This window comes from Cyrtonyx montezumae, unplaced genomic scaffold (genome assembly GCF_038088225.1).
Source record: "Cyrtonyx montezumae isolate F1298 unplaced genomic scaffold, pur_monq_1.0 scaffold_7, whole genome shotgun sequence".
NCBI classification, from domain to species: Eukaryota; Metazoa; Chordata; class Aves; order Galliformes; family Odontophoridae; genus Cyrtonyx; species Cyrtonyx montezumae.
Window position 1 is genome coordinate 26,352,345 of NW_027072078.1, and position 27,149 is coordinate 26,379,493.

The following is a 27,149-nucleotide window of genomic DNA, read 5'->3' on the forward strand; positions in this document are numbered from 1 at the left end:
GCCCTGCGGGAAGGGGACGTCGGGCGGGGAGGGGGGGGGGGATGAGGGTGGCGAGGGGGGCAAAACCCCAAAGCACAAGGGTGAAAGCGGCTGGGAATTTAAAAAAATATTAATAATAAAAAATACAAAAAATAAAAAAAAAAAGGAAAAAAAAAAGGCCAAAACCCGCAAACGACCCCGGATCCTCCCCCAGAGCCGTTCCGTCCTCTCAAGGCAGCGCGGCGGCCATGGCCGGCCGCGGTGCTTCGACACCCCCTGATCGAACGCGGTGCCGCCGGAGGGGCCGCCGGGCCGCCCTCGTCTTACGGCCGCGCGCCCTCAGCCGCGCCGCGGCGGCCGCAGGGGCTCCGGGCGCGGCGGGGGAGCCGCATCGCAGCGCGCCGCGCCGGCCCGCACCCGCCGCTCGGGGCCGGGCACGGGGCGGGCGGCGGCAGCGGCCGCCCCGCGGGCCGGGCGGCGGCGGGGAGGGCGCGGAGGCTCAGGCTCTCAGGGCCGCGGCGGCCGGCGGAGGAGGGAGCATCCCCTGCCGGGGGGGGCCTGGGCGCGGCGGGGGGGCCGCCCGGGGCGGGCCGGTCTCTCGCCTCGCCTCCCAGCGGCGGCGGAGCCCCGGCGACTCGGCACGGCGAGCGGGTGCCGCGCCGCTCATGCACGCAGACGCCGCCGCTCCGACGCCGCGCGCCCGCGGGAGCGCCTCTTCCAGGAACACCGGAGGACGGGGAGAAGCGAGCGGGACGGAAGGGAAAAAAAGCAGCAAAAAGGCGGCGCCTCCCGGAGAAGCGGAGCGCGAGGCTGCGGGCAGCGCCGCACCGCGCGCCTGTGGCAGGGACAGCAGCGGCCCGCCCCGGCTCGCGCCTCTTTGTACTCCCCATTCAACCGGGCGCCGGCCGCGCCGGCCCCCGCCCCCGCCCCTCGCCAGCCCCCATTGGCGCGCCGTCCTTCGCCGTCCGTCGCCATTGGGCGGCGCCGCCGGCAGGTTGGCCAATCAGCGCGGGCGGAGGGCGGGCGGGGGCCGTTCCGCCGCAGCGCGGCCGTTAACCATTTCGGCGCGGCTCTCGTCCCCGCCTTTGAGGCGCTGCCTCAGGGGCGGCGGTGCCCGCTGCGACGGGAGGCGGAAAAGCTCTCAGCTCCGCGGTCTGGGGGATTCTGGCTCCTGGGGTGGGGAAAGCGTGAGAAACGGAGGCAGCACCGTCGGCCGCGACGCTGACACGCAGGGGAAGGTACAGCCTGAAGGACTCGGCCCAGCCTCAGGGTGGCTGTGACCACGTCGATAAAGCAAGGGCTTGGAAGGAGGTAATTATGCTGATGAACGGCAGATAATGAACGCCACAGACAGCCATCCGTAGAGCTCATGAAAATATGGGCGTTAAAAAAGAGAACAGTGCATGTGCAATTGTGACACAATTGTGTGTTCCACAGAGTCACACAAGAAAGCAAAATAACATACCTTGGATGGAAAAACATGCCTTTTAGAAGCACCTTACAATTCTTAAAAGAAGGTTCAGGCAATTAATACATTCCCTGTTAATAAATAAACGATACACAGAGAACTGTTACTCCTTCCCCTGGTACCTTGGACGCTCTGAGGACTGGAGCCGGGCATCTGCATCTGTACAGCTCCGTTCTGTACAAGCTATGACCTAAGTCCATACAAATGGTCTTTGTATTCCAATCTGTGAAACGAGAACATTTACTGTCCTGTTGACACAAATCAAAACCCACAAACAGCACACGACACTGTATTGCCTGAACAGAGCAATTTAGAGAAGGCCAGTACAGTATCCCTAGAATATGATCTCCACAAGATCCATTGGGGAATATGTGAGAGAACCCGCAAGTACAGTCACAGAGCTAAATGAAGCACAGACCTGAAGTTCTTCAAAACACAAACAATTTACACAATTCAGATTTCACATCTAGCCTCAAATCTGTATACAAATGTTTTATTTTATTATTGTTACAACAGGTGCAGTAGACAAACATCAGTACTCTTCATTTGCATTATTTACACACAATAGGAATAACATCTACATAGTGGCCTCAGAACGCACATCAGTCACATATTTCACTCTCCATGGCCTTCATGATTCATGCAAGTATAAGAACCAAAATCCTACAATATCTATGCTCCCTAAATTAGCAAAGCCATTATAAGACATGTTCTCGGTCCTCTCACCAACTATCTTTGTGCACTCTGAAATAGCCTTTCGAAACCTAATGAAAGAACGCAACCCAGAGACATGAAATACTGAAATTGAACAATCTGCTATTACATAGTCTCTGCTTTCCCTCTCTGCCCCATAATCTGATGATTCACAAGGAATAGAGCCAAAATTGAGCAGAAAATTATGAACATATAAAAACACAGCCATTAAAAAAATTAAAACACAAGAGCAAAACAGATTCATCACTGACTCAGGTTTTCTGGGGTCACATAAAAGCCTGCCAGGTCAAGGTGCTTACTGAATCAGCTTTATCACCTTCTCCTTTAGTAGCACCCACAGTATTTAACCCCAAATGCAGAGCTAATATTATTTGCATTTCTATGCTGTTTAGGCTAAGCTAGATCTGGGGTACACATACGCAGTACAGGATCATGAGACTCACCTTCCTGCATAGAACTCATGTGATCATTTGCAGGGATTTTACGTAAGCATCACATGAAGGAAAACACTGAGGATTCCAGTTCTTCACAAAGATTGCAAGAACAATTAATTAAATGTAGCCTTGCTTTAGTCTTGCAAGCTCCTCTACAGATAGCATCAAAACGTTAGTATGACTGAAACAGTCATGCTGTACTCTGCCTGTATGCAGCTCAGAGTTCAACAGTTAATTTTTGGCACGAGCTATACAATTTTGGGCTGGTTTATCAAGTACATTTGCACAGGCCGTAGCAACGCTTGGTATTAAGTTTCTTTTATAAAACTTATCTGCTGCACAAACACAAACAGAACGCCAATATTCAAGGTCACCCATACTTAAAATGGCAGTGAGCAATAGGTTTTAGTACTAGGTCTATAGTACAGGCACACCAGCCACACATCAGCTGCCACTGCCTCAAAGGCTGGCTTCAGTACACCTGACAAGCAGGGGTCAGTTGCATTCTTGCCAGACTTACCACTTGTTTCAAGTCTCTGCTTCATACACTGAAAGAAGTGGACTGATGTTGTCATTGCTGTATGAGAAACCAATTCCTTTTGTTAAGTAAGAGTGGAAAAAAAGAAGGTGGATAGAAGAGTATTATTCCGTGCATGAGATGGCCAACAAAACCCAGTTTCAAACGTTTTCACCTGAACTGTGTGCTCCCCTCATTTACTCAGACATGGGATGAGCACATGCAGTGGCTGGTCTGCAGAAAAGCAAAGACAAGCTGCAGGATTTCCTCTGAGGCTTCTACCCCTCTTTCAAATATGGCTGGTACTACTCCGGTAAACGCGATCAAAAAAAGAATGATTGCCTACTGTTTTCTTCATGAAGCCAGGCTTTGAATGATAATATACAAAGAAACTATTATATTCACAAGTTGTTATAAGTTACCCAACAGTGCAATGGGCAGATAACCCCATATTGCACAGTACTTTCATTATTCAAATTCTTGTAATAGGACACCAGTGGTCATTTATTATGTAAACAAGTACTGGTTTGAAACTTAGAACAGAGAATAACTAAATCATGTGATTTTTAACATCCACGGTAGATACCAATTTTTATACCTTTATACCAGCAATTTATTTCTTCAAAATCTGGCAGCTATGGCCTGCAGCCACACATCACCAGGAACCAGAAGCACCCTTGGCCCTTGAATGTCTGCTTTGCATTTGTTTACACCTGTTATAACCAAGAACAGTTTTTCAAATGTCCTTTGATTTGACAGTGCTTTCTGAAGAATAGAACAACTACATTCAGACTGCAGTTTCTTTCTGGTAGGGCTTGGACAATATCACAACTCTTAATTTCCAGTACTTACTAAGAAAATGAACCAGTGGTGTCTTCCTTACAACTTCTCAGCCATTTTCTTGCTGATGGAAAAAAAAGGGGTTTTTATTTGTTTGTAGTTTTTTTTTTTTTTTTTGCCAACTTCAGAACAGTTAAAGCACTTTGTTCTCTCAAATTATTTATTTTGCAACAACACTTGCAGTCCAGCAAGGCAATCCAGGAAGCACATACAGCAAAGCAGCAGCACACTGTAATTGTACAATCATTACAGCAGCATGAGAACGAAGAATGCTACACTCTCAAATGAACTTGATACTTGCCAGATGCATTGACAGTGTTCTGCCCCACATACTATTTTGCATTCTTCGTTCTACTGAAACAGCACCTTCCCGTGCTGTGAGGAGCAGTGAGAAAGTAAATAGCTTTTACAAACGCATCCTCTGGAGAGGACCAAATTGGTTTCAGCTACTACTTTTATTCAGCTAAGGAAATGTATGAACATTTATCCCATTCAGCTCCAATGCTTCTGAAAAGCAACATAGTAAAGTTTGAAACATTACAGGAATAAAACCTGGAACAATTTAAATTGCATTGAAAAGCTGAGTAAAGAAACACAATTAACAGCCAGCCTAGGTTTCCTGAAAATACTTGATATACAGGAACAGAGCTCTAAAACAGCACACCAAAGCCCCCATCACAAACATGCAATAAACTCTCAGTGTGGAATAAAAAGGACTTCGTGTCATCAGCACACTAGAATAAAAAAACCAAAATCATATCAGCACTCTCATTTAAAGCTATCATTATGCCCTTTTTTGTTTTTTTAATTAAGAAAAAAAATAAAATTAAAAAAGGGCTACTGGATACCAAAGATTAGGAAAAAAGAAAAAAAAAAAAAAGGAATGGCAAGTTTGAGGTTTTGCCAACTCCAGAACGTTTTTGTTCTTTATTTTATTTGGAAACTCAGTAGCTCAGTATACTCCACTACCTCTCCTTCCATCTCATCTCTGTATTAAGAATATCATCTACCAGAGAAGCCCAGCACTATCTGTGCTTTTATTCAGTAAGTGAAGAGTTTGTATTTTACCCAAAGGGACCTTTAACTAAAAAGTCAACTTTTTTCATCAAATAAACTTTTATTCAGCTGAATGGAAAGCCCTCCACTTTCTAGATCATCCTCCAATGGATATTTTTTTGCAGGCACACAATTCAGATTACACAACAAGAACGATTCCACAAGCTCGGGTGTTCAAACTAGAAAAGCATCATTGTTAACAGTTCCACACAGGGTTGTTGTGATATATATGTATTTTAACAGTGTCTAAACTACAGCTAGATGATTTGCAGAAGTCTGTGCAGACTGTCTGAAGCAGTGAGTCAAAAGACAGGAGTAAATGCAGCCCAGTGTTGACAATTCAGCAAAATAAGCCTCTGCAAATGACTCTTATAATGAATTTCACAGTACAAATATCCTTACGTAGTACCAGGTAACATCACATTTTTATGTACAAACCAGACTGAATTCATTTCTTCTAAAGAGAGAGTTTATCATGACACCTCAGAGTTTGTGCCCTGGCAAGTAGAACTAAATATGAAAGCGTTTTTAAATGTTGTTAGTTTTACTTTTATGGTAGATTGAAATAACACCTATCTACTTAAGAACAGAAAACTTAGGGATAATATTGACTGTGACATCTTTTCCCCTAACATTAGCATGTTATCGATCTATCAAAAGAGAACAGCAGATATCTGACAATGCCAAGTTAATTTGTGAAAACATTCTGAAGCCTTTTTTTTTTTGTATACCTATAAAGGAAAGCATTATTTTGGAAAAGAGTGACCAACAAGATTAGAAGCATTTTATATTTTCTATTCAAATTTTTAATTCCAACTGCTTCAGGGCACATCAGGAACAACCACAGCAGCTTTATTAATTCTCTTTCACCACACTTGTCAGAAGACATCTAAAAGTGTAGAAGTGCATTAGTTTAGGAAGCAGTTTAAAAGCCACTAGATATTGAATGGAATGTACAAAAAATCAAGTGCCTCAAATCTACCGTCAATCCCAACTCTCCACAAATGCTCAGACCACTCCAAAGAAATCACACATAGTCACACCTTTGTATGTTACACCAAACAAACCAGCACAGATCCTTCCTCAGGTCCTATGTCAGCAACTGCCAATGATTTATTAAAGATAAGCCTTAAATACTATCAAGAGCTTAACTTATAAGCATAGACTTATATTTTCAGACTTCTTAATGTTGCCCTAGGTAGCTAAAATTATTTCAAACATACTGTTTTCAAATTGCAAAGAAGAAACACGTAACTAGTAATAGTTACCCTAAGACAGAAATGGAGCTCTGCACCACTCTTGACAGCACAACATTTCAAAGTAGCATTACTGTGCAATTAAAAGCTAAGTCCCAGCTATCATGCGTAGGATATGTGCTGATGCTAGTTATGACAACATTATTTCATCCCTTCTGCAGTAAAACAAAAAAATCATTGTAGTTGTGTAATCTTATGACAAGCATATGCCTAGAATAATAGCATGCACTCTGCAACTGCTGCTCAGTTCCTATTAGAGGATTATAACTTGTTATTTATGAGCATTAATGGCATCTAGACACAGTCTTTAAATCTCTCAGGAAGTGTTAAAAATGCTAAGAACGTTGCTGTGGTAGCAGACATACTATATTTAGCAAATGAACTCTGAAATATTCTTTTGCATTATTTAAACATTCCACTATCTTAATAATACTCAAAAGATTCTGTTTTTGTAGAAAACCATCACCATCTAGAGTGCAGATATCAGAAGAACAAAGAGCTGGCATTCTAGTGAGGATCCTTCAGGAAGCTGTAAGTTGGAACGTTAATAGAGTCAGTTAACATGTTGTTTCCGATACTTCTTCTGGAAGTGAGAAGTAGAGCACTTGCAGCAGCATTAAGCATCTACTGTGCTTTTTATTTGAGCTCCAGAAGTTTGGTATGCCCCGAAAACTTGGGAACTGCAAGGCACAGCCTTATATCAAATGAGTAAAAATACAGCCCTAATCCACATTTTGTGAAGTAACTGCTTATACTCCTTAAACAGTAACAATACAGCATAATTTGTTTGGAATTATTTTATTTGGATTATAGCAATTAGTATCACTGGTCAGTAGGCCAAATCCAGGCAGAGAGAACAGAATCAGTTTCACAAGGCAACAACACAGACTAGTATTTTAGCATACAAACCATTTCACTGCATTGTCAAGTAGAAATATCTTCCAAACATGCATAGAATTTTATGCTTAATCTTTCAGAGCTCCACGTAATACCAGATTCCTAAATATACAAAAAATACATTTAACTTATAATAATCTTAGTGAATCAGACTTATAAAATTACAGTTTTATTCTTCACAACATAGAAAAAAATACAAAAATGACTGTATATAGTTTTCCCCAAAATTCCATCGACAAATATACATCAAAGCACACGATTTGATGTATACTCATGAAAGTTTTAAGATGAAAGATAGGTTTCAAAATGACACTGCAGATTGGTCTACACAAACGCCAACCTTGCTGTTGGTAAATAAAAACCCTGGATAGAAACATTGCATTGTGAAAAATTACAATTTACCTGCACTGTCATCTGTATCTTACTGTAATTTGCACTATGAACATTTCTGTGATTCCAGTTGTAAGCTCGACATGGCTAAGAACCTTGGTCTTTGGGAGGGAAATGTGGTCAAAGCTGGCATGGCAGAACACAGAGTACTGTCAGCAGAACCAGTGCACGTAACACAAAGACAACCAAAGCATAAAGCATCTGCTGCAGCAGTCTGGTGATGCTGACAGAAAACATGCAGGCCAAGTAAATAGTTTGTGGGGGAAAAAGAACCAAAACCCTCTAGATTTGTGAAAAAAAAGAGTACTAATCAAAGCTTTTATTAGAAAATTCTCATACTGCATTACAGTTTCAGTGACTGAAGAGGGGAAACTTGCTTATAAGGATGGAAAAAAACACACGTAACTGAAGTGAGTGCTAGGGAAAACCCTAATAATATTAGGGAATTGCACTACAGCTTGTGCTCAGGATCACCTTCCAGTGATTTCCATGGAAGCCCGACATGAAAAAGCACTACAGTGCTAAAATTCTTGCATATCAGTTTTCATACTTCAGGATTATTTATTTTTTTAAACTAAGTAAATTCATCTTCTTTTAGAAAGAAAAGGAGCTCTTTTCAAAAAGCTAATGGCAAATTAATAATTTCAATTAAATATTTTGTAATAAAGCTTAGATAGCAAGGAGGCTGCTTGTACAAGCCTCCTCCATACTGGGAGTTCTCTCTGCTTCTCCATATTGCTCATGCTATCTAATACAGATCTGTACCACATCTTATCAGTAGAGCTATGAGCTTATTTCATACAGCAGTATTACACAACCATTTTTTTTCCCTGGAAATTAGAACAACAAATTTAAATCCAACTCTCAGTTTGACTCTGTGCCTAAATACAAGAAAAAACGAAGGAGCTGAGTATCCACAGCATCCAATAACCAGAATCTATCATGAAATCACATTTTTCAGATGACATTCTTCAGAAATGCTGTCACAAATATCTTTGATACCATGAACAAGCAAAAGGAGACGTTTTGTTCAGATGTGGAACTTTTAAACAATGAGTTCAGTATAATGCAACATTTCTCAGACAACCAGAGCAAAGAAATACACAGGCTAATAGAGGAATGACTTTGAATAGTTTCATCTCTGAATGCAAAGCCATTCTGAGGTTGAATGTTGCCACAGTATTTTTGCTTACAGCCTACAACTGTCTACAAAAGGTTCAAAATAGAAGCGAAGATTGTTACTGTCTCTTATCCTCTTCAAACATACAATAGTCAGATTTGCTTTGAACAGGAAAGGTGCTACACATTACTGAGTGCTAGAAACGTCCAGTCGGATGTTTTGATGGAGCCAAAAGAAATGACTGAAAATTGCAGGATTCTGTGGGGTTTTTGTTTGGTATTTGTTTGTTTTGTTTTGTTTTAATTTAATATAGCTCTGACAAATGTAAAAACAAAGAGCAATTGTAAATGTGGCTCTGCACCAGCGCTAGAACAAAGAGGCATTGCACTTAGTACTCATTGACCCACGTTTAGGGAGAACTGCAAGGTGTCAAGCACAAGTAATTGGGACACAGATACTAATTGTGCCCAGGGGGAGGTAGCTGCTGGTGGGCATAAAACAGTCACACCTTATTTATGCAGTGCATCATGATGTTACAAGAGGGAAGTCAGGGATGCCCTTGTCTTGTTGTCTGGTAGCTCCAATGGGGTAGGTAGGGTCAGTACTATTCAACATTCAATACATGACACAGCAGTGTCCATTAGCTACATTTCCTTTTGCCTTTGATTAGATGTCTGCTCATTTCCCTGGTCCCTTTGTGCCCTCTGTTTCCTGTCCCTTCCCCAGTAAACATTTTTTGCTTGTATTTTGGGCTACTGCTCACACAGCAGTGGATTCTGCTTCACCACATGGCTCGGTCCTTTCATTTTCTGCTTTGCCTTCCCAAGGGAAGATTTAGCCTGAGAACCCTGAGCAAGCATCTTCAAAAATCTACCTTTCCGTGCTCTTCTGCTGTTTCAGAAGGGCAGGTAAGGGAAAGCTAGTCCAAACTGTAAAAGCAGCAAGTAATACATGAGATAATCTGCTTTCAAAAACGTACTCATTATTCAGCGTTCTTACAACATTTCAGAAACTGAGTGCCTAGAACTGCCTGTTTGGATGTTCTAGAGTGATACACTTTAAGCAATCAAAAAAAAAAAGTAATGAAGAATGAAGTTCTCAAATGATTCCACAGTAGACCAAATACTTCTTAACACTAAAGGATGATATCACTGAAATAGTGGACAATGATTATACATGATCATTTAAAACCAAAAGGAGAGAAAAACTGCATCTGTTTCGGGGTGACTTGTCTCCTTATATTCTTTAGATTAATTACTGATATCACAAGAAATATTACAGTTATTTTTTTATTTTTTCAATATTTAAAAAAGCATCCTGGGCTGCAGTACTTAGAGGAGTTTTAATGTTTCAGATAAGCATTATAGCCTCTGAATTAACATTAACATTTGAATAATCAGCTTAAACAAGATCTTCAAAGAACACTCTCTGGTCAGACACCCTACTGCTTAAATTCCTAATGAACCCTCATTTCCCATAATTGCTTTGCTATTCTCATTTCCATCACCTTTTAAATACACAGCCTACCTTTCTAAATTCAAACACTGCCTGGATTACATTCTCCACTGGAGTCTCTGACAAAATCCTAAAGCATTCCAGAGCATTTTGTTTGCTTCCACAGCAATACATACAGTTTCTGGCATGCAGTCAAGCATTTGGAAAAAAAGAGGTATCACTGACACAAACCCAATTCAGGCATTTAGTGTGTACAATTTCATCATTCATACCGTAACCTTCAGGCATTTAGTAACAAAAATGAAAACTGTTTAGCACAACATTTAATGAAAAGTAAAAGGCTACCTGCCAAGCCAGATAAAGTTTAGAAGTTTTCTGAAGCACTGCAAGCTGAAAATTATTTGAATGTTTTACACTGGAATTTCAGCGAAATCAGATTTATTGGTTATTTTTGCTAATTACTGGTCTTTTACCTCTGACAGTTTTATCTTGGTATATTCATTATAAATATACTGGGTATTGAAAATCTGCAGCATTTTGATGTTCAAAAAGTTCTGAAAGAACTGAAATTACTCTGATTTCTTGTGTTCTTCAGTGTGAGAAAGCACCTTTCGCCTCTGATGTAGCATGTGAAAATACAGCTGGGGAAAGACTGAAGAGAAAACAGACAAGGTAAGAAGTAAGGCTTCTGTATTAGACACACCCCCATACTCAAGGTCACCAATTCCATTAAAAGACTATCTGCTTATCCACTCTGCACAAATCATCTCCTGGCTAAAAACAAGCAATATTGCCTTTAGATTTCAGATATTTAATTTCTCTTAGAACTATTCAATTTTTAATTAAAGGCAAAAATCATTATTTCATAATTAACTCTGCACATAAAGAAGAAATGACAAAGTTTCTTGAACTGCATGCGTACAATAAACTGCTTTGCAGGGAGGAAAAGAAGGACCATGAGAAATGGAAGTCATCTGAAAGAATGAAATTTACAGATTTGTTTCATATCTTATGATTCTAGTGCCTCTTTTTCAGGATCTAAAAAAACTTCATACAAATCGGCACCTCTTGCATCTCTATCCTCCATGCAAAGCTTTTTTCCCTCTGATTTCTAAGACTACATTACATGGTACGTTTACAGAAGAATGAAATAGGGGGTGCAAAACAGCAAAAGCTGACAAGAGAGACTAAACTTCCATCTTTGTGAAGAATGTGATAAATAAATAAGGTCAATATCAGCATAGACAACATCAGTTACATTTGCCTAGTGCTTGTTATAAGTGTAAGAAAACCAAAGACTACTTAATATGTACTTTTTTTTCCTTTTTGGATTAGCATCTTCTCCTTAGGCTTTCTTTCCCAGTATTAAATATCATGACTATTTCCTGCAGTCCTGCCCTTTGTTTCATTTCACTCCACCAGTGTTAAGTAGTGAACATATCTCTGCAGATGCAACTACCAAGAACATTAACCTCAATTTTTAATGATGGTTTTTAAAGCTTGCCTTCTTTGTGATGTTAACTTCCCTGAAAACTTACAAGACATTCAGTAGGTTCAGAAGGCAAAACTGCAGTTTGCTTTTACAAACAACTGTAATGATTGTTGCCCTTCCTGCATCTCTGGAACAACACAGGAATACCTTCCTGTGAAAAGGTACCTAAGACTTCTCAAGTTCAAGCAGTCAGTTCTCAGACTTAAGGAAGATACCAATTAACAATAATTAAAAAAATAAAATACTGAATTCAAGTTACACAACCAGCAAATGATAACAAATTACAGAATCTCATCTGAGAGACTACAATTTTAATGGAGAAACGGGGAAAATCGAGTTCAGTGTGCTTCCCACTCATGTGTTCTGTCAGTTGTGATCTACCAATCCCATGAGAAGTAATTAATTAGTTTGTTAGGGGAGGAACAAAAGTTATTCTGTCTCCATGGAGTTCATAATATCAGTGTTTCTGGAGGACAGGGACAAGTAGCTACAAATGTATAAAAAGAATTCTTAGAAACAGCAGGAAAAAGTTAGACATTTTGATGTCCAAATTACAAAATAATTCACAGAAAGAGCAATTGCTTACAGAAAGCCACACTACTGAAATTTAAATCTCAGAATATGATTTGTCATTCAGCACAAGCAACAAGGTTCATATAAAAACAGCTACACACATAGCTAGCAGCAGAGTCACTGCATTATTTTGCACTTCTATTTGCATATCTAAATTGGCTGAAGACCTAAATGTTCTTAATCACTGTTTCTAAGCAGCAAAGCCAAACCCTCACCTGTAAAAATATTAACCAGAGATAGCATCAATTCAAGTTAATTCAACAGGAACGCCTCCCTAGCCATTACTGCAAAAGCTACATTCTTATTCCTGAACCAAATTTTAAGAAGCTGCTTTAAACCTTGTTCTCCTGGAAGTTGCAAGTAGGGAATAAAATGAAGATGTCAACGTTTGCTAAGTACTATGGTTATTTTACGTATCAAGTGTAAGAGAAAAAAACGCATAACTAAATCACAAGCACTGCTAGAAATTGACCTCTGCAGTTTTAAATCTGACTTCTTTCTTTAAATAATTTCCAAAATGAATTTTGCAAAATGTTGTGCATATGCTAATCTCACAATTGTTAGCTTTTCCTGAGACTGCTTTTAATATTAAAGAACTAACAAACTTGTACTTACGTGGAATGTAAGAGATCATAACCAGGATCAGGAATGTATAATAGTCAAAAGAAAAGTTGTACTTATTGGGTAAACTAATGGAGTACAAGCCAGACTGCCTGACGAAGGGTAATGCAGCATATATTGTGAGTAATTCACCAGAGACTCCCATTGGATACAATATTATAAACAAAGTATACCTAGAACAAAACATTTAAGAAAAGGATTAAAAGTTGTGACAAAGCAGTGAAGTACTGCTAAGGATATTCAACTGTTACATCCTTAATTTGGATTTGATTTGAGCATGGCAGCTGTGAACATTAGTGCAAGACAACAACCAGTTCTGAATTATTTAAGGACAATCTTTGAGAATACGAATGGTATATTTAAAACAATTCCCCCACCCCCATGCTTCATTACTTCGACCTCCAAACTCTTTAGTTGAGGACATATTATTAAAACAGGGTCAGTCAGTATTAATTAACAACTTCAACCGTTTCATGTATCGCCCTTGGATTCAATGGTTGCTGTTAAATATTAGTTTACTTACCATAATCACTTTGCAAATGGTACTGAGCTCTGACAAAGTACTCCACCTAACATTTAATACATTTTTAATCCAGAAATCAGTTGGAAAGAAGCTATGAAGTCACATTCACAATCAGAACAATTACCCTGAGACAGAATGCAACTTCTTGTGCTGCAACTATGTTACAGAAGAAATAGCCCTGTCAAAACAGTGCTTTAAGGCTACTTTTTTCTATTGTCACCTACCTGGCCCATTTAATGAGATAGGGGAGATGGTTTAACAAGCTAAAGGTATAAAAAGAGTAACGGATTATCTCCGTGATCGTCCAGGCCACTACAAACAACAGGACGCTGTCTTCAGTCTGTACCTGCAAGGAAGAAGCAGGTAAAATATGAACACACATGTTACTCATTATTCACTAGACTTAAGCACCCCCAAGAAAGTAATTCCCATGGGCTGCTTTACTGCATCACTTTAGAAAACAGACTCTAGGAAAAAGCTTAAGAGCAACATTAGTAACAACAGCAAAAAAAAATCTCTTGTCATGCTCCATATTTTTCTAGTTGGCTTAAGAATAGCTCTGCTGATCAGATACTGAGAACAGATTGTAACTTTTCCTTTCCACTCCCATATAGTACCAAGTTCTGCTTCAGTCCTGAGATTGCTTTATAGTACAGACGCTGCTAGCACTCAAAATGTGGTTTAGATTTTACAGCCTGATCCTACCCAGTGCTATTTCTTGAGTTCGAGGAAAACTTTTTCCTCACTCTCTTCAAGTGAGAAACTGGCTCTACATTCTGAGCAGCAGGGGGACAGCAACCAGTACCACACAGGCTCAGAGGAGAAAAGAACCTCAGGTTGCCCACCCCACTTCAGATAAGCTTGACAACTACCTGCTACACCCTTCCCTGCTCCTTCACCATTACGGCATGCAACATTGTTCCTCTAAATGTTACTGTAATGCTCAAGGCATCACTTTGTTTCACTGCTTTGTACCTGGTAGAGATACAATTTCAAATGCACGCTACAGAAACAGTTTTTACTCCCTTCAGGTTTTGAAGTTCAACCTTCAAAAGCCGGTATTATAAAATGAACTGTTAGATTCAGGAGCATAATTATGGGTTTCAGATGGAAAGCAGATATGAGGAATTACATATGGTCACATACCTACACAATAAACTCCAGAGAGTCAATACAATTTTTGATGCAGCACCCTCCCCACCCAACAGAAGCATGATGTGAATTCTCAGCTGAGTACCTTCAGCCCAAATTCTGTAGACCGTGGGAACAAAAAGAGCTCAGCTATGTGGAGCTGCATTTACTTTTTTTTATCCAACTCTTGAAAAAAGGGAAAAGGAAGTCAGTAGGTGTGGGTGGTACACCCTATTCATCTTGGGCAGAGTACATGTACAAACAAAGGAACAAGAAAATATATGTGCAAGTAGAAACCTTTTAATAGGAAAGGACTGATCATATACTTGTGTCTAAAAAAGTTCACAAGGATTACTCATTAAAGAATCCCTGTTACAGAGACCACAGAATCCAAAAAGAACTGTATAAAAACAGTGAGAATCCTGTGAAGTGCAATTGCTGTTATTCTGTATTCTGCTCTGTGTAACAATGAAAGTCACTCTCATGGCATTCTGCACCAAACACACCTTGTCCTTTTTCACTTGAAACTGATGATATTAGTCTACCTTACAAGACGATAAAAGAGCACCCAAAATCTATTTGAAGACTTCAGAGAAGAGACCAAATGTATTTTTTTACATTGCTGGAGTAACTAAAAAAGGATCTTAACTCTGCTTGTGGTCTGCTTTATAAAAACAACTCAGTTCTCAACCTGGAAGTTAGCATCGTTTTGCAGATGATGCTGTTCCTGAGGAGGACTGTGCTTCACAAGCACTCCAGAGCTGCATCTTCTGGTCAGATAAGGACTAGCAGCTCAGCAAATAATCTAAACCTATGCATCACAGATTTCACCTTGTACTTTGAAAATCTACTTCTTCCCTAACTATGGAAGTCAGTAGAACCAACAAATGAAAATGTATAGCTTGAAGTCGCACACAAAAGACACGAGCAAGGACAAGAAACTGTTAGGCCAACAGTGACTGATGCCCATAGAAGGAGAGAGAACTGAAAGTCTAACCACCAGATGATTGCAGGACTTGTAACACTGCTTTCTCAAGTCTAGTTTTTTCCATAGACTTCAGCATTAGAACCGTGCTTGGAAATGACTGAAACAACTCGCATCATCAAAAACAAAAACATCGTTTAACAGGGAATTACAGTTTGTGTCCTTACTGAAATAAGGAGGAACACTGGAAACTGGTACTCATTTTGTAAGAAAGAGATCTTTCCAACACTCTTTAGTAATGAGGAGCACAAGATTACTGTGCACCTTATCATATTTTAAACTACATTCCACAGCTCATAATTCAAAAGTATATTTCTTACACAGTAACAGATCTGTCAAAAGGCCATCACTATTAGAGCTCCTCTTTGAGGACTGACAATTTCTCAGTACTGTAGATAAAGATGTCTCAGGTGCACAATATGAAACTCCTGGGAACTGATTTACAAAACAGTCCCTCAAGAGCCTTATTCATTTAGGCACTGCTAATGTTGCATTTGTACCACTCCTCTTCCAATCTCTGCATAAGGAGGATAATAGAGCCAATAAACAGCAGACCACAAATCCCAGTACTACCTTCAGAACCCAGTTTTCTTTCCCCTGTTTTTTCATGCCAGTCTTAGAAGGTGGTGTTAAGAAAAAGTCTAAGCACGTTCTACGTTTTATATACAACTTATTTATCCAACTGCCTTAATTAGGGTAAATCATACCATGGACACAATCTTTGGCATGCATTTCCATTTAATATCCAGGGGGCCTTGAAAATATTTTAGCTTGCCTTCATGACTGAAAATAACAGACAGTCTTAAAATACAAGAGAACTTATATCCTTTTAAGATGCAACACTGAGATTCACAATTGGGAATTAAACTAAAGCCTAAAATGCTTTTACTGTTCTTCTTATGTACTACAGTTACATTCAAGGTTTGAAAGGTATAAGATATCATAAACCTAAAAATATAGAGAAATCTACAGAATTAAGAGTAACAGTCAGATAGATAATTTACCAATAATTTCAGCTCAATACATCATAAAACAGAAAACAGCATCACTATGCAACAGAAATGTTGAAACATCTCTCCCCAGAGTCTATAGCTTGGGTTTTGTGGTATATCAGTTATAAAACAATGCAGCCTTGTGAGACTATAGGTGTAAAGGTAGGTACAAAGGGCCTGACAGACATTTGTGCTGTGCAGAATTACTCAAACTTTATGCAAACGTAAAGCAGTGATAAATTAGGCTTGTCAGCTACACTCACTCATTTGGCATTCTGAACTTCCCAGTGTGCAATTAAGATGCTCTTCAATCTTAAATGTAAGTATCCTTTACTACTGATGAAAGGTGGTGAGTTTGCAGATGCTGGAGTCACAAATGTCCGCTCAATAAGCTGTACATGTTTTTCTCAAACTGTGCTTTTTGATTGTGCTCTAGAAAGGTTCCTCTAAATATATACAATCCCACCTTTGCAATAGTACCTTTAAATCACAGCTAGCACTTTTTCTAATGAGCTGTCAGAACCAGGTGAGACACTGAACTCACCAAAGCCCTTCTGTGATGGCACCAGATGATCTCACTGTACACATAAATTCAGAAAGACAACTTAGAACTGAAGAGCACCTTCTGTTTTCCTATCCCTATCTTCATTCAGCCATTCACTCCTCATTCTCTTCCCTCCTTTGCAGAAGAAACAGTCAAATTCATCAAATTAAATCATTTCCAATACAAGGACAAAACATTATTTTCTGGAGTACAAGTGCTGTATTACATGCCAGGTCCTACTCCACTAAGCTAATAGCTAATTATGTTGGGGAGATAAAGGGAAACCTAATCACTACTCCAGGAAGTGTACAGTGCTTTAACATTTGTCATGCTTTAACATTTATAATAAATACTGAATTTAACAACACATCAGTACTAAATCAAACAAAAAGCACAAACATGTTAGTGGCAAGAAGCATGCTTCAGATCATATCAGGTATCTCAAAGTATATTTGGGCAGAAAGAAGGGATGCAACACAGATTTTTCTTCTTTTAACCTTATCGTATATGAAGCAGTCTGAAAAAGCAAGATATCGAACAGCTCTCAAAAAGTTAAAGAGGAAAACAGTTTTATTTTTCAAGAACCTCACCATGCAACTGCATAGCTTACAAGTTCCATAAAGCTGCGTGAGAATTTAATCCTGGACTTCACCATGGAGCTCACTTGTGCAGACAGCCCTTTAGAAAGAGTAGAACACTTGTGACACTTGAAACACAGGTGAGACTGCTTGCTCTCTGCATGGGGTGAAGACAGAGTGACAGGGGAAGGAACATAACCTCTTCATTTGACTTATTCCTTCTAAGTCAGAGGTGAAAAGCTCATCACTGGACTCCTTATCATTCTTAGGCCTACTTTCTGAGACATTAAAAAAAGGAACACATAAGACAGCCTCAAGATTTTAACCAAACAACCACACAAGTGTGAGGGAAAAAAACATCTGCAATATTATTGAAGTGATCCCTGTTAAAAACTGAATGTTTTGCTAACCTTCCTGGCATATCCTCTGATTTTGCTGTTGCCTCTTCCTTTTTTTTGGTGGGCATAAGGTTAAAAAAGCCCAGCCCATAATCACTGTACAGACTTACCTAGCACTGAGCTGCAGAGAAGGGAATACTTCTATGTGCACCAAAGCCATAAATATTTACTAGATTTTGAGTTTCTTGAGGAAAATAACATTCATTCACTTCAAGTAGAACAAAACTAAGGTTCCACATGGACAGCTGCTATATTATCAGAAAAGGAAGTTAATTATTAGGAACTAGAGAGACTTACATTCCTCTGCAAATGAATGGACATTCTGACAACAGGTGTGGAAGTGAAGAAGAGAAAGCAGCTTCCCTGAAGACTTGGCAAGGAGACAAATCCCTTAATACATTCTCCATGTCAAGCCACAAAGTTTATATGCATACATCACAACAGTAGATGTCTGCCTTTCAGTCAGCCATGCCGACCGTAGATCAAGACTGATTTCTTTCCTTAAAGAGAAACAGATCAGCTGGCTGCACTGACAGAACAGACACAGAATATGTGAACTATCACGAAGTATTCATATGATGTGAAGTCAATCAGCACAACCTGTATCACCTAAAGCACATTCAGATATTAGAACAGCCATCCACTGGGAATCATTTTCAAATGACTGCTTACAGAAGATTCTGTAGACACTGGTGATAAGTACAGTAATATTTGGCATGGTAAGCACTGCAAAACAACCAGAAACCCAAACTTGCCTGTACTTGGATGCAAGTAAGATTAACCAAAGATAGAAGGAAGATTATCCTGGAAAAGAGATCACGGAGAACATACAAGAATTGCCATGAACAAACATTTGAGTAGGAGATTCCATATACTGTGGAATAGCAAGTCAATCACGTATGGAAGAGGCAGTGAAGAGATCTTGCTATTGCTCCTGTGAGATCAATACCAGAATGCTGTCCCAAATTCCAGGGTCCAGATGGCATACTGGGACCTCTACAACTTTCAGTGAAGACTACAAACGCTATTCAGGAGCTAGATGCCTTACAGTGTGAGACTCAAACCTCCATCTATTTGATTATCCAGGAAAAAATAAACAATGTCCTAATCTTATGCCTTTGATCCACATAAACTCAGTTTCACACACTGTGATACAACAGAAGACATTGCCAGGAAAACAAGACAGCAATCAAGAAATGCTTTTCAGCATGGGTCACATGAGTTTTTGTAATCTATTTTGTAGCATAACTTACCTCTTTTACACTATGGGTTACTGCCCAGGTCAGGAAAACCCTTGACATCACTTGGAAAGCAGTCAGAACAACAGAAGAGGGAACAATGCCTGGAAGATATTTTGCAATTAGTAAATATCCCTGACCATTGGAATGAGGGCGGGGACATAAAGCACAGTTAAGTCAAAGTCAAAGTTACACAAAGTTTGGGGAAGAAAATAATTTTCTTTATTTTTTATTTGAGAGTATGAAGCCTGTCCTATGCTGCATTTATACAGCCTAGCACAATGCAGTCCCCTGACCAAGAATTTGTATATCAAAACACAAAGACAAGTTTGCACATTGCTCAACATACAAAACAGCTGAATGAGATGGCTTCAAAGAGCTTTTGGGACACATCCTCTCAAATAAAGTATGATTCATTAAAATAAATACACATGACAATCTTTGTTACTAAATTTTAAGATTTTTCTCTAAAAAGCAGATTTAAGTGGCTCTTTTGAGTAAGTTCTGAGATGCTGATTAAACTGACCAGAAGTGTTCTGCACACTCAGTTAAGAAAGAGCAGAAATCATTTAAAGCTGCAGGATTGCACAAAAAGTCTATGCTGTACAACACAATGTTTATCCCCTTCCAGCAGTATGATGAAAGCAAACACAAGAACAGACATAGCCTCTAAAATACACCTGCAATATCTTTTCTTTCATGCAATTTCTAACATCCTTTCACAGGCAAAATGGCTTGATGTTCTTGCAAAGGAATCTATAAATAAGCCAAAAAAGACTTAACCAGGAACCAACCAAGATTATGTCACAGTGAGACAAATAAGGTTTAGTTTGTTGTGGCCAAGACAATGTCAATCTAAGCCAAAAAGATGAGATCAAACTCAGTGACTCACTAGCTACAATTTATGTAAACTTTACTCACCTCTAATTATTCACTAATTGCTCTAAATTACCCTAAAACTGTCCAACAGACAATTTTAAACCTGGCATTTTCAACAGGTCACCTAACACTGTGCCTGCGAGAGCAGCTCTTGGCAGACAGAGGGCTCCCGAGCCCAAGCAGTAAGCCTTGCCCAGACCTCTCTCAGTACTGCACTAAGCCTCGCGCAGAAAATCCTCCAGCTCTGATGAGTTCTCCCCCTCCCCCAGGAAGCTCCCAGTTGAGAACAGGCTGTATGCATCATCGCTTAAAGGCGGAGCTCCTACATCCCTCCTAACTAAGCAGGCTAAAGCAAAGTCAACCAGCATCGACACCAGCTTATCAGAGAGTACTGCGAAGCTTCACTACGGTACGGCTGCTACTGCAGTGACTCTAGATGAGGCTTAGAAGATGCACTTAACCAAGGCTTTCCTTTTTTTTCCTCCATTTCCTTCACAAACTCTCACAGCTTCTTCATTTTGGCAACTCCCATCACCTCTCACCAAATTCCTCCAGGCAGAAGCTCTCCCAGGCTATCAGTGCCACGCACATTCAGGTTAGGTTCTGCCTGCTACCCAAGTCACAGAATTGAATACCCACTTTCCAATTCACCTGATCTTCAGTTTCTCCTCTTTGGTGCCTGTGCTGTGTTACCTACTCTCTTCACACAGAGCTCTCTACTTTTAAATCTTCACTTAAGTACTGTTCACAACCACACTTATTGGAAACACTCCCCTATCAGTCTCTGTGTTTTGCAGCACTTATCTCACAGATGCTAATGTTTCAGATGCTAGTGAAAGGACACGGAGAGAAAAGTCACACTGGTGTGAACAACCTTCTGTCACAGATAAGCTTTTCTATCAGAAGAGAACCACAGCTCCAGGGGCAAAGCAATCTGCAATTTCTCTGTTTCTCCCTTGATAGAAACTTTTAATAGTCTGGAAGACTTGGAGACTTTATTATTATTTTTTATGTGGCATTACTTAGAAATCTGTAACTAATCACTGTAGTACCCTACAGACAACACTTCTGCAGACAGCAGCAGCAAGCCAGCCGTGCAACCTCATTTCATTTAGCTAATAAATACTCTCATTAACAGGAAAAAAAAAGTAAATGGGCAGTTATAAATACTTTTTGTGGGGAAAAAAAGAAACTTAGCAAAAACAAAGAGACTGAGTTATAATGGTACAAAAACACGGCAGCATTCCACTTGTGGCTCTCACCACTGATACTAAGTTATGTGGCTGAGGATAACCTGGGCTAAATGGATCCACCCTTCATTTCAGCTCAAGCAGGATTCTCAGCACTGCACACACACACGCTGGTACAGTCATCTTGCTCCCTATTCTGCAGCCACCTGGAACACAGGACCACGTCTCCTGCCACTCACTTGTGCAGAGATATATTGTAAGGAGAATGGAAAACATAATCCAAGGGGATTTTTATATTCTTACAAGTCATCATCTGTGCACGAGTTTAGTTTGAGAAAACAGTAAGGCATTGGTGCTCCAGTATTTCTGCATGATACCCTTGGGATTGTAAAAAAAAAACAAAACAAAAAAAACCATTTGATTTGCAAGTCTTTTGGCCCCAGGTTTGGAGGTTTAACTTATCCTTCTCACCACCTCTTACACAGGACTTCCCTATCTGCCAAAAATAGCATTTTTAAAACAAGCAGCGACTACTCAGGTTAAAAACAACAAAACACAATTGAGATTTAGTAAAATAAAACAGGATCAGAAGGACCACACTGGCAGCACAAGCAACTACATGACACATTCCTGTTCCTGACAGTCATGTTAGCCTTAATACCTCTGTTTTTCTGAATGAGTGCAATGGCTGCATATTCAGACCCTGAACATCAGTTCTGTGCTGGAATACCCAGCATTAAAAAACAATGCACACAGCTATTTGCTGCTTGGTTAACCTAACAGGAACACCCACAAAAACCTGAATGCTAATTACAGGAAATTGAAACAAGCTGACTATAAGACTTCATTTGGAAGGAACCCATTTATTTACATTAAAAACATCACTTCCAGGAAGGAAGAGAAGAAGTGAAGCTCTGGAGAGGACTGAACATTTACTGGGTAGAGAAAACTTGTTTTTAAAAAGAACGTTCAAGCAACCCAAGTTGCTTTTCCTTCACTTAAGTTGCAGCTATCTCTACATCAACATCCACTCTAAGAAGGCTTCACATTAATTTGAAGGCATCTGACCATGCACATCTTGGTATGACCTGGAGCTGCTCTCCCCAAGGCAACAATGTCAGAGCACCCGAACTACTGAGGAAGGCCAAGAACTCCCACATCAAACACAGAATTACACCGCCCTCTGCTGACAAATTTATGAATAGGCTTCTAAGTCTTCCAGCAGCCAGGTTTAATTACTGGGAAAAGTCCTTTGCACACAGTCAGTATGAGCTTGCAGGTCCTGAAGAACCTTCCACTATGTCGATGGCTTATAAGCAAACAGGAAAAAGCAGCTTTGTAGCTGCACCTTTAGGAAACCTTAATGCTATCTTACTCTTCAAACAGCAGCTAGCAAGCAGGAGCTCAGATACTTGTATTTAAAACCACAAGCACCTGAACTGTCTCTTTGAGAAGGCAGTTGTTCAGAAAAATCAGAGCTAAGCAGCGGCACAGGCAAACACTGCTCCCTTCTAAAGCACAGCATCTTTGATCTTGCAGACATTTCTATGCTCTCTGTTCCATGATCAAACAGTCCAGATGCTAAGGTGAAAACGCTCGCTCCTGATGACAACTCAAGCAGCCAGACAAGATACAGCCTTTCCTTCAGATGTGGCACCCTTCAGGCTGACCGACCCATGACACCACTGCCGACCCCAGGCCACACAGCTCTGCTCCTGCTCCCAGGCTCACGGTGTGAGGCTAACAAGAATTGTCAACTCAAGTCTTCAGTAAAAAAAACTCAGTTTTACAGATAGTTCCACAAAAAAATGACTGAACCTGGGATAAAATGTGGCTTCCCCCTTCCCAGTTATATAGCACATACCTGTGTGCTATGGCCATGGCAAAGCTCAAGTGCCTGGAACGTTGTTTTCATTGGATTTTAAGTTATTTGCTGCTAGAAGTAATGTTTGAGAAAAGACAGCTTGGTACAGAAGATTACAGAACGTGGAGAATGGAGAGTCACGACCCCCTGCAAAGCATTTATAAACTGCTCTAAGATCTGTAACACTGGAAGGATCTAGATAAAAAAACAGCATCAAGTAACGTCAAGTGAAAACCTGCTACACATTACTTTCTTTTTTGTGATTTGTCAACTTCTTCAGCTAAAAAAAATAATAATGTACTTCAAGCAAATGTTAGAAAGTTGTGTAAGATTTAAACCTGACAATTCACAGAGCATAACATTTTTTAGTGCTTATATACTGCCAGAATTGCAGTTTTCTACAAAAAGAATCAAAGTGAAAATGTGCAAGCTTACCGAAGGCACAGTGCAGAATCTGGAACAAGAAGAAAAACTGAAATTACCAACATTTCAAAGGGAGCAATTCAGAAACAATATTTAATTCTACCATAAGAGCTTTAGATTCAATAGTGGTATTTCAAACACGACGCCCACTGTTCAGCTCTGCAGACCCTAAGCTCCTGTGCTGCTTGCTGAAAGGCAAAGCATTCAGCATCTGCGTGATGCACTTCCAGAGCTACATTTACCTTCAGTTACCTCACAGAGTGTAATGAAAAAGCAGCACCCAGAAAGAACTGTTCAAAGGCTGCTTTGTTTCTGCTGAACAAAACACTGATGAGTAACCTTGGAGAAGACCAGCACACGCACCTCAAGCAAAGCTCCAGTTTGGAAGAACTTCAGGGGTTTTTCTATTGAGTAGTAAAGGCTATGGTAGCTGCCTTTAGCCAGGTATGCTCGAACTAACCCAACGGCAATAACAAGCCACCTGCAAGAGAGAAGAAACATTAAGGACACATTAGGTAGAGCACAAATACAAAGAAACCCTTGATACTTCTCCCAGTACACCACAAAGCAGCGGACATATAGCTGTTCTGAAACACACCAACTTTCTGCCCACCTTCACTTTGGAGCATAACACTCCAAGCATTCAATGTCTGGATTCCCTGCAAACCCATTCAAATTGCATACTATGGTTTTTTAAGCATCTCGTGGCATCAGTGCGATGACAGTATCTTTAATATTTAGATTTACCCTTCGATGAGCTGCATTTTAGTTACGGAAGGTACTTATGACATTTTAAACAAGATTGGCATCACGTTTTGTTTAGCTTCAGCAGAAAACCACTTACTGCCAAATCTCTCTCACTATACCACAATTAAGAACTATGACATAAGCAAGCAAGGATCAAAAAGGAACCTTAATGCCTCAGTTCCAAGTAAAGCCTTTGGCTTTATGACCATCCAGCTCCATTTCCAAGATGTTCTTTGCGAGAGTCATAAATAACTGCAAGGCAACTGGGCCTGCCTATATAATTCAGCTTCATTACGAAGAAGGTGACCTGCCAGCCCTGCTCTCTGACTCCTCAGCTAATTTAGGAGGTAAACCTGAAAATCCTCACTGGCCGTACCCTGAGTTTTCACTGCCTGGATCTCCCTTGGGCCACCCCTAATACTCTGAACACCACCCCACCTCATCTCCATCTCCTTCCAAACCCAGACAAAGTCCACAACAGCCTTTTACCTTTTGAAAACTTCAGCTGTGGCTTTGGAAAGGAATTTCTTCACATTTCCCAGTAATCTGCAGCACATCAGACACTCGCAAGTACCATGTTACTTCAGATGTTATGAAGTGCATACAAACATTCTCCCAAAGTAACTGAGTTACTTGAAATGCACTTTGAAGTGCAGATTTTTCAGTAACAGGCAACTCGGACACCCGAGCTTGTGTCCATAACAATGCATGTTAGCACAAGGACAGCTGCTCCACTTCTGCCTGATTCCTCACAAGCTGAGTGACGAAGAAAAGCAGACGGAGCAGGGAAGGGATGGGCAGCGAGGAACAAGCTCTCTTCTCCCATCAGTAAGAAACTGCTTCAGCTAAAGCAGTCTCGTGAAACCAAAACAGTCGTTCTCCAACTAATTCCCGTTTATAAAGAATCAGATGAATGTGGCATTTGCACTCAGCGCAGAAGCACCACAGCATCAAGGACTCTCCCTTGCAGCACCGAGTGCTTCTCCCTTACAACAGCTCACAGCTGTCACTGTCCCATTCCTCTTATCTTCCCACTCTTCCCTGCTGGTTGAGAAACGTCACCAAATTGAGCAACTTCTCAGGTTGCACAAGACACGGGCTCCTGTTCGGGCCTGCAGACATCTGCTCTCACCAGAGGAACTCCAGCCCCTTGCTCGCCTCCTCCATCCTCCCCAGGAGAGCTGCTTGCACACACCAAGGCAGCAACCTCTGCAACGTTAAGAGATGTTCCCATTTGGGACAGGAGCTTTTAGCACCTCTGTCCCGCTCCACTCTCAGTGAGAAAGAAAGATAGCACAGAAGTGGGTGAGCACATTGACACCAACCAAGAAAGACGCTTGGAGAGAAGTTCAGAAGGGCAGAGGAGGCCCCGCTGCCACAAGGGAGCACAGCTCGGAGCTCATCTGTCCAGACTTCTCTGTCTGACACTAAAAGCGCCCTGAAACAACAGCTGCATTTCATTCAGTAACTGCCACACGGCAGCTTTAAGCTAGACTACTTGCGTACTCTTTGATCACCTCAAATTAAGGAAAATGAATACGGCACGCACAATTAATGCTTTGGGCCAGCTCAGGGGAGCGCCCAGAGAGGCTCCGTTGCGAACACCGTGCTTTATCGCTCGGGCAAATCAACACTTTCGGGGCGTGGGGAGAAAAAAACAACAAAATACCTAAGCAAAACAGCCTAAGCAAAATACCACGCACACATCACGCAGAGCCACAAGCCTCAGCAGCCCCACTGCACAACCTCAGCGCTGCGGGGAGCCGGGCACAAAGAGCCGACAGAGCCGTGCCCTGCATCACCTGCGCTGCGGGGGAGCGCGATGGGCGCAGGAGCGGCAGCGCACGAGCTGAGCTGAGCTGAGCTGAGCTGAGCTGAGCTGAGCTGAGCTGAGCTGCGGGACCGCGGCTGCACCGCCTCCCCGGGCGCATCCCACCCCGCGGGGCCGGCTCTCCCCGTGCCCCTTTTAAGGCTCTTCCCTCCTCCCACCCGAACTGCCTCCATCTTTCAAAAGTTGATTTGATCGCCAGCCAAGTTACGCCGGCGCTCCGCAGCCTCTTAAAAACGCATCTGCCCCCCCCCCCTCCACGCGGCCGAGCTCCCCTCCGCACCGGGACGGGGAGGGGCGCGCGCAGCCCCCGCGCCCGGCTCCTTACCCCGCCGTCATCACCACGTTGTAAACGACGAGGTACGCCGTGGCCAGGGCTCCGGGGCCCTTCCTCCGCCGCGGCTGCTGCCCGCCGTAGCCGTTGTCCGCCCGCCCGCCGCCGCCCGCCGCCATATTGCGGCGCTCCCGCGGCCTCCGCCCGCTCCCGGCGCACGGCGGGGCCGAAGGGCGGGGCTTCCCCGGCGCCGTGCGCGGAGCCGCCGCCGCCATCCACGGGGGAGGGCGGAGCGGGCGTTCCTTTGTGCCTTCACGCCTTCGCGCGGCTTCTCGTGGGGCCGGTTCCGAGCGGTTCCTGCGGCAGGTCGCTGCCGCGTAACGTCAGGGTGTCTTGTGAGCGGTCCGAGCTGTGCAGCATCACCGCGCGACCTCTGCTGCTGCGGCTGTCCCGACCCCAGCGCGGCTCTGCAGACATCTAACGCCCTTTATTGGACCGCTTGGGGTAGCTGGCAAAATCAGACGGGGTTTCGAGTACAGAAAGTATCCTCAGTTGAGATAGAAGAGCCTTTCTCCTGCTCTTCTAACAACAGCAAAAGAATTCAAGGTTAAATACAAGCTGGAACCAATTGCTTAAAGCTGAATTAGGTGACGTACACCGCAGCAATCCTGAAGTTTGTCGTTTTCTGCACACAAAAGGGACGTTAACAGGGAGCTACGGAACGACAGTAAGCTCGGTGTGTG

General features: G+C 41.7%; 1 protein-coding gene across 2 annotated transcripts; it reads right to left on the minus strand.

Moving 5' to 3' along the window:
• Window positions 1–9,421: 9,421 nt before the first annotated feature.
• HACD2 (3-hydroxyacyl-CoA dehydratase 2) lies at window positions 9,422–26,681 on the minus strand. 2 transcript variants are annotated; one of them, XM_065751190.1, is made up of 7 exons: window positions 26,461–26,681; window positions 23,921–24,038; window positions 23,570–23,588; window positions 19,217–19,305; window positions 13,560–13,681; window positions 12,807–12,985; window positions 9,422–10,778 (listed from the first exon to the last, which is right to left on the minus strand). In XM_065751190.1, the coding sequence occupies exons 1-7, from the start codon at window positions 26,679–26,681 to the stop codon at window positions 10,696–10,698; spliced, it is 831 nt and encodes a 276-aa protein (XP_065607262.1). In that variant the 3' UTR covers window positions 9,422–10,695. The 2 variants fall into 2 exon arrangements, with proteins under 2 accessions (XP_065607262.1, XP_065607263.1); XM_065751191.1 differs by lacking the exon at window positions 26,461–26,681 and adding an exon at window positions 24,794–24,919.
• Between the last annotated feature and the right edge of the window lie 468 nt (window positions 26,682–27,149).

Bases quoted from the DNA above. Each gene is read 5' to 3' on its own strand.
- HACD2 (XM_065751190.1), bottom strand. From the start codon at position 26,681: ATGGCGGCGGCGGCTCCGCGCACGGCGCCGGGGAAGCCCCGCCCTTCG. The intron at 12,986-13,559 runs GTAGGTGACAAT...GTTTTGTTCTAG, and splicing joins TATCTCATTAAATGGGCCAG to GTATACTTTGTTTATAATAT. The intron at 10,779-12,806 runs GTAAGTACAAGT...TTTTCTCTTCAG, and splicing joins TATGATCTCTTACATTCCAC to TCTTTCCCCAGCTGTATTTT.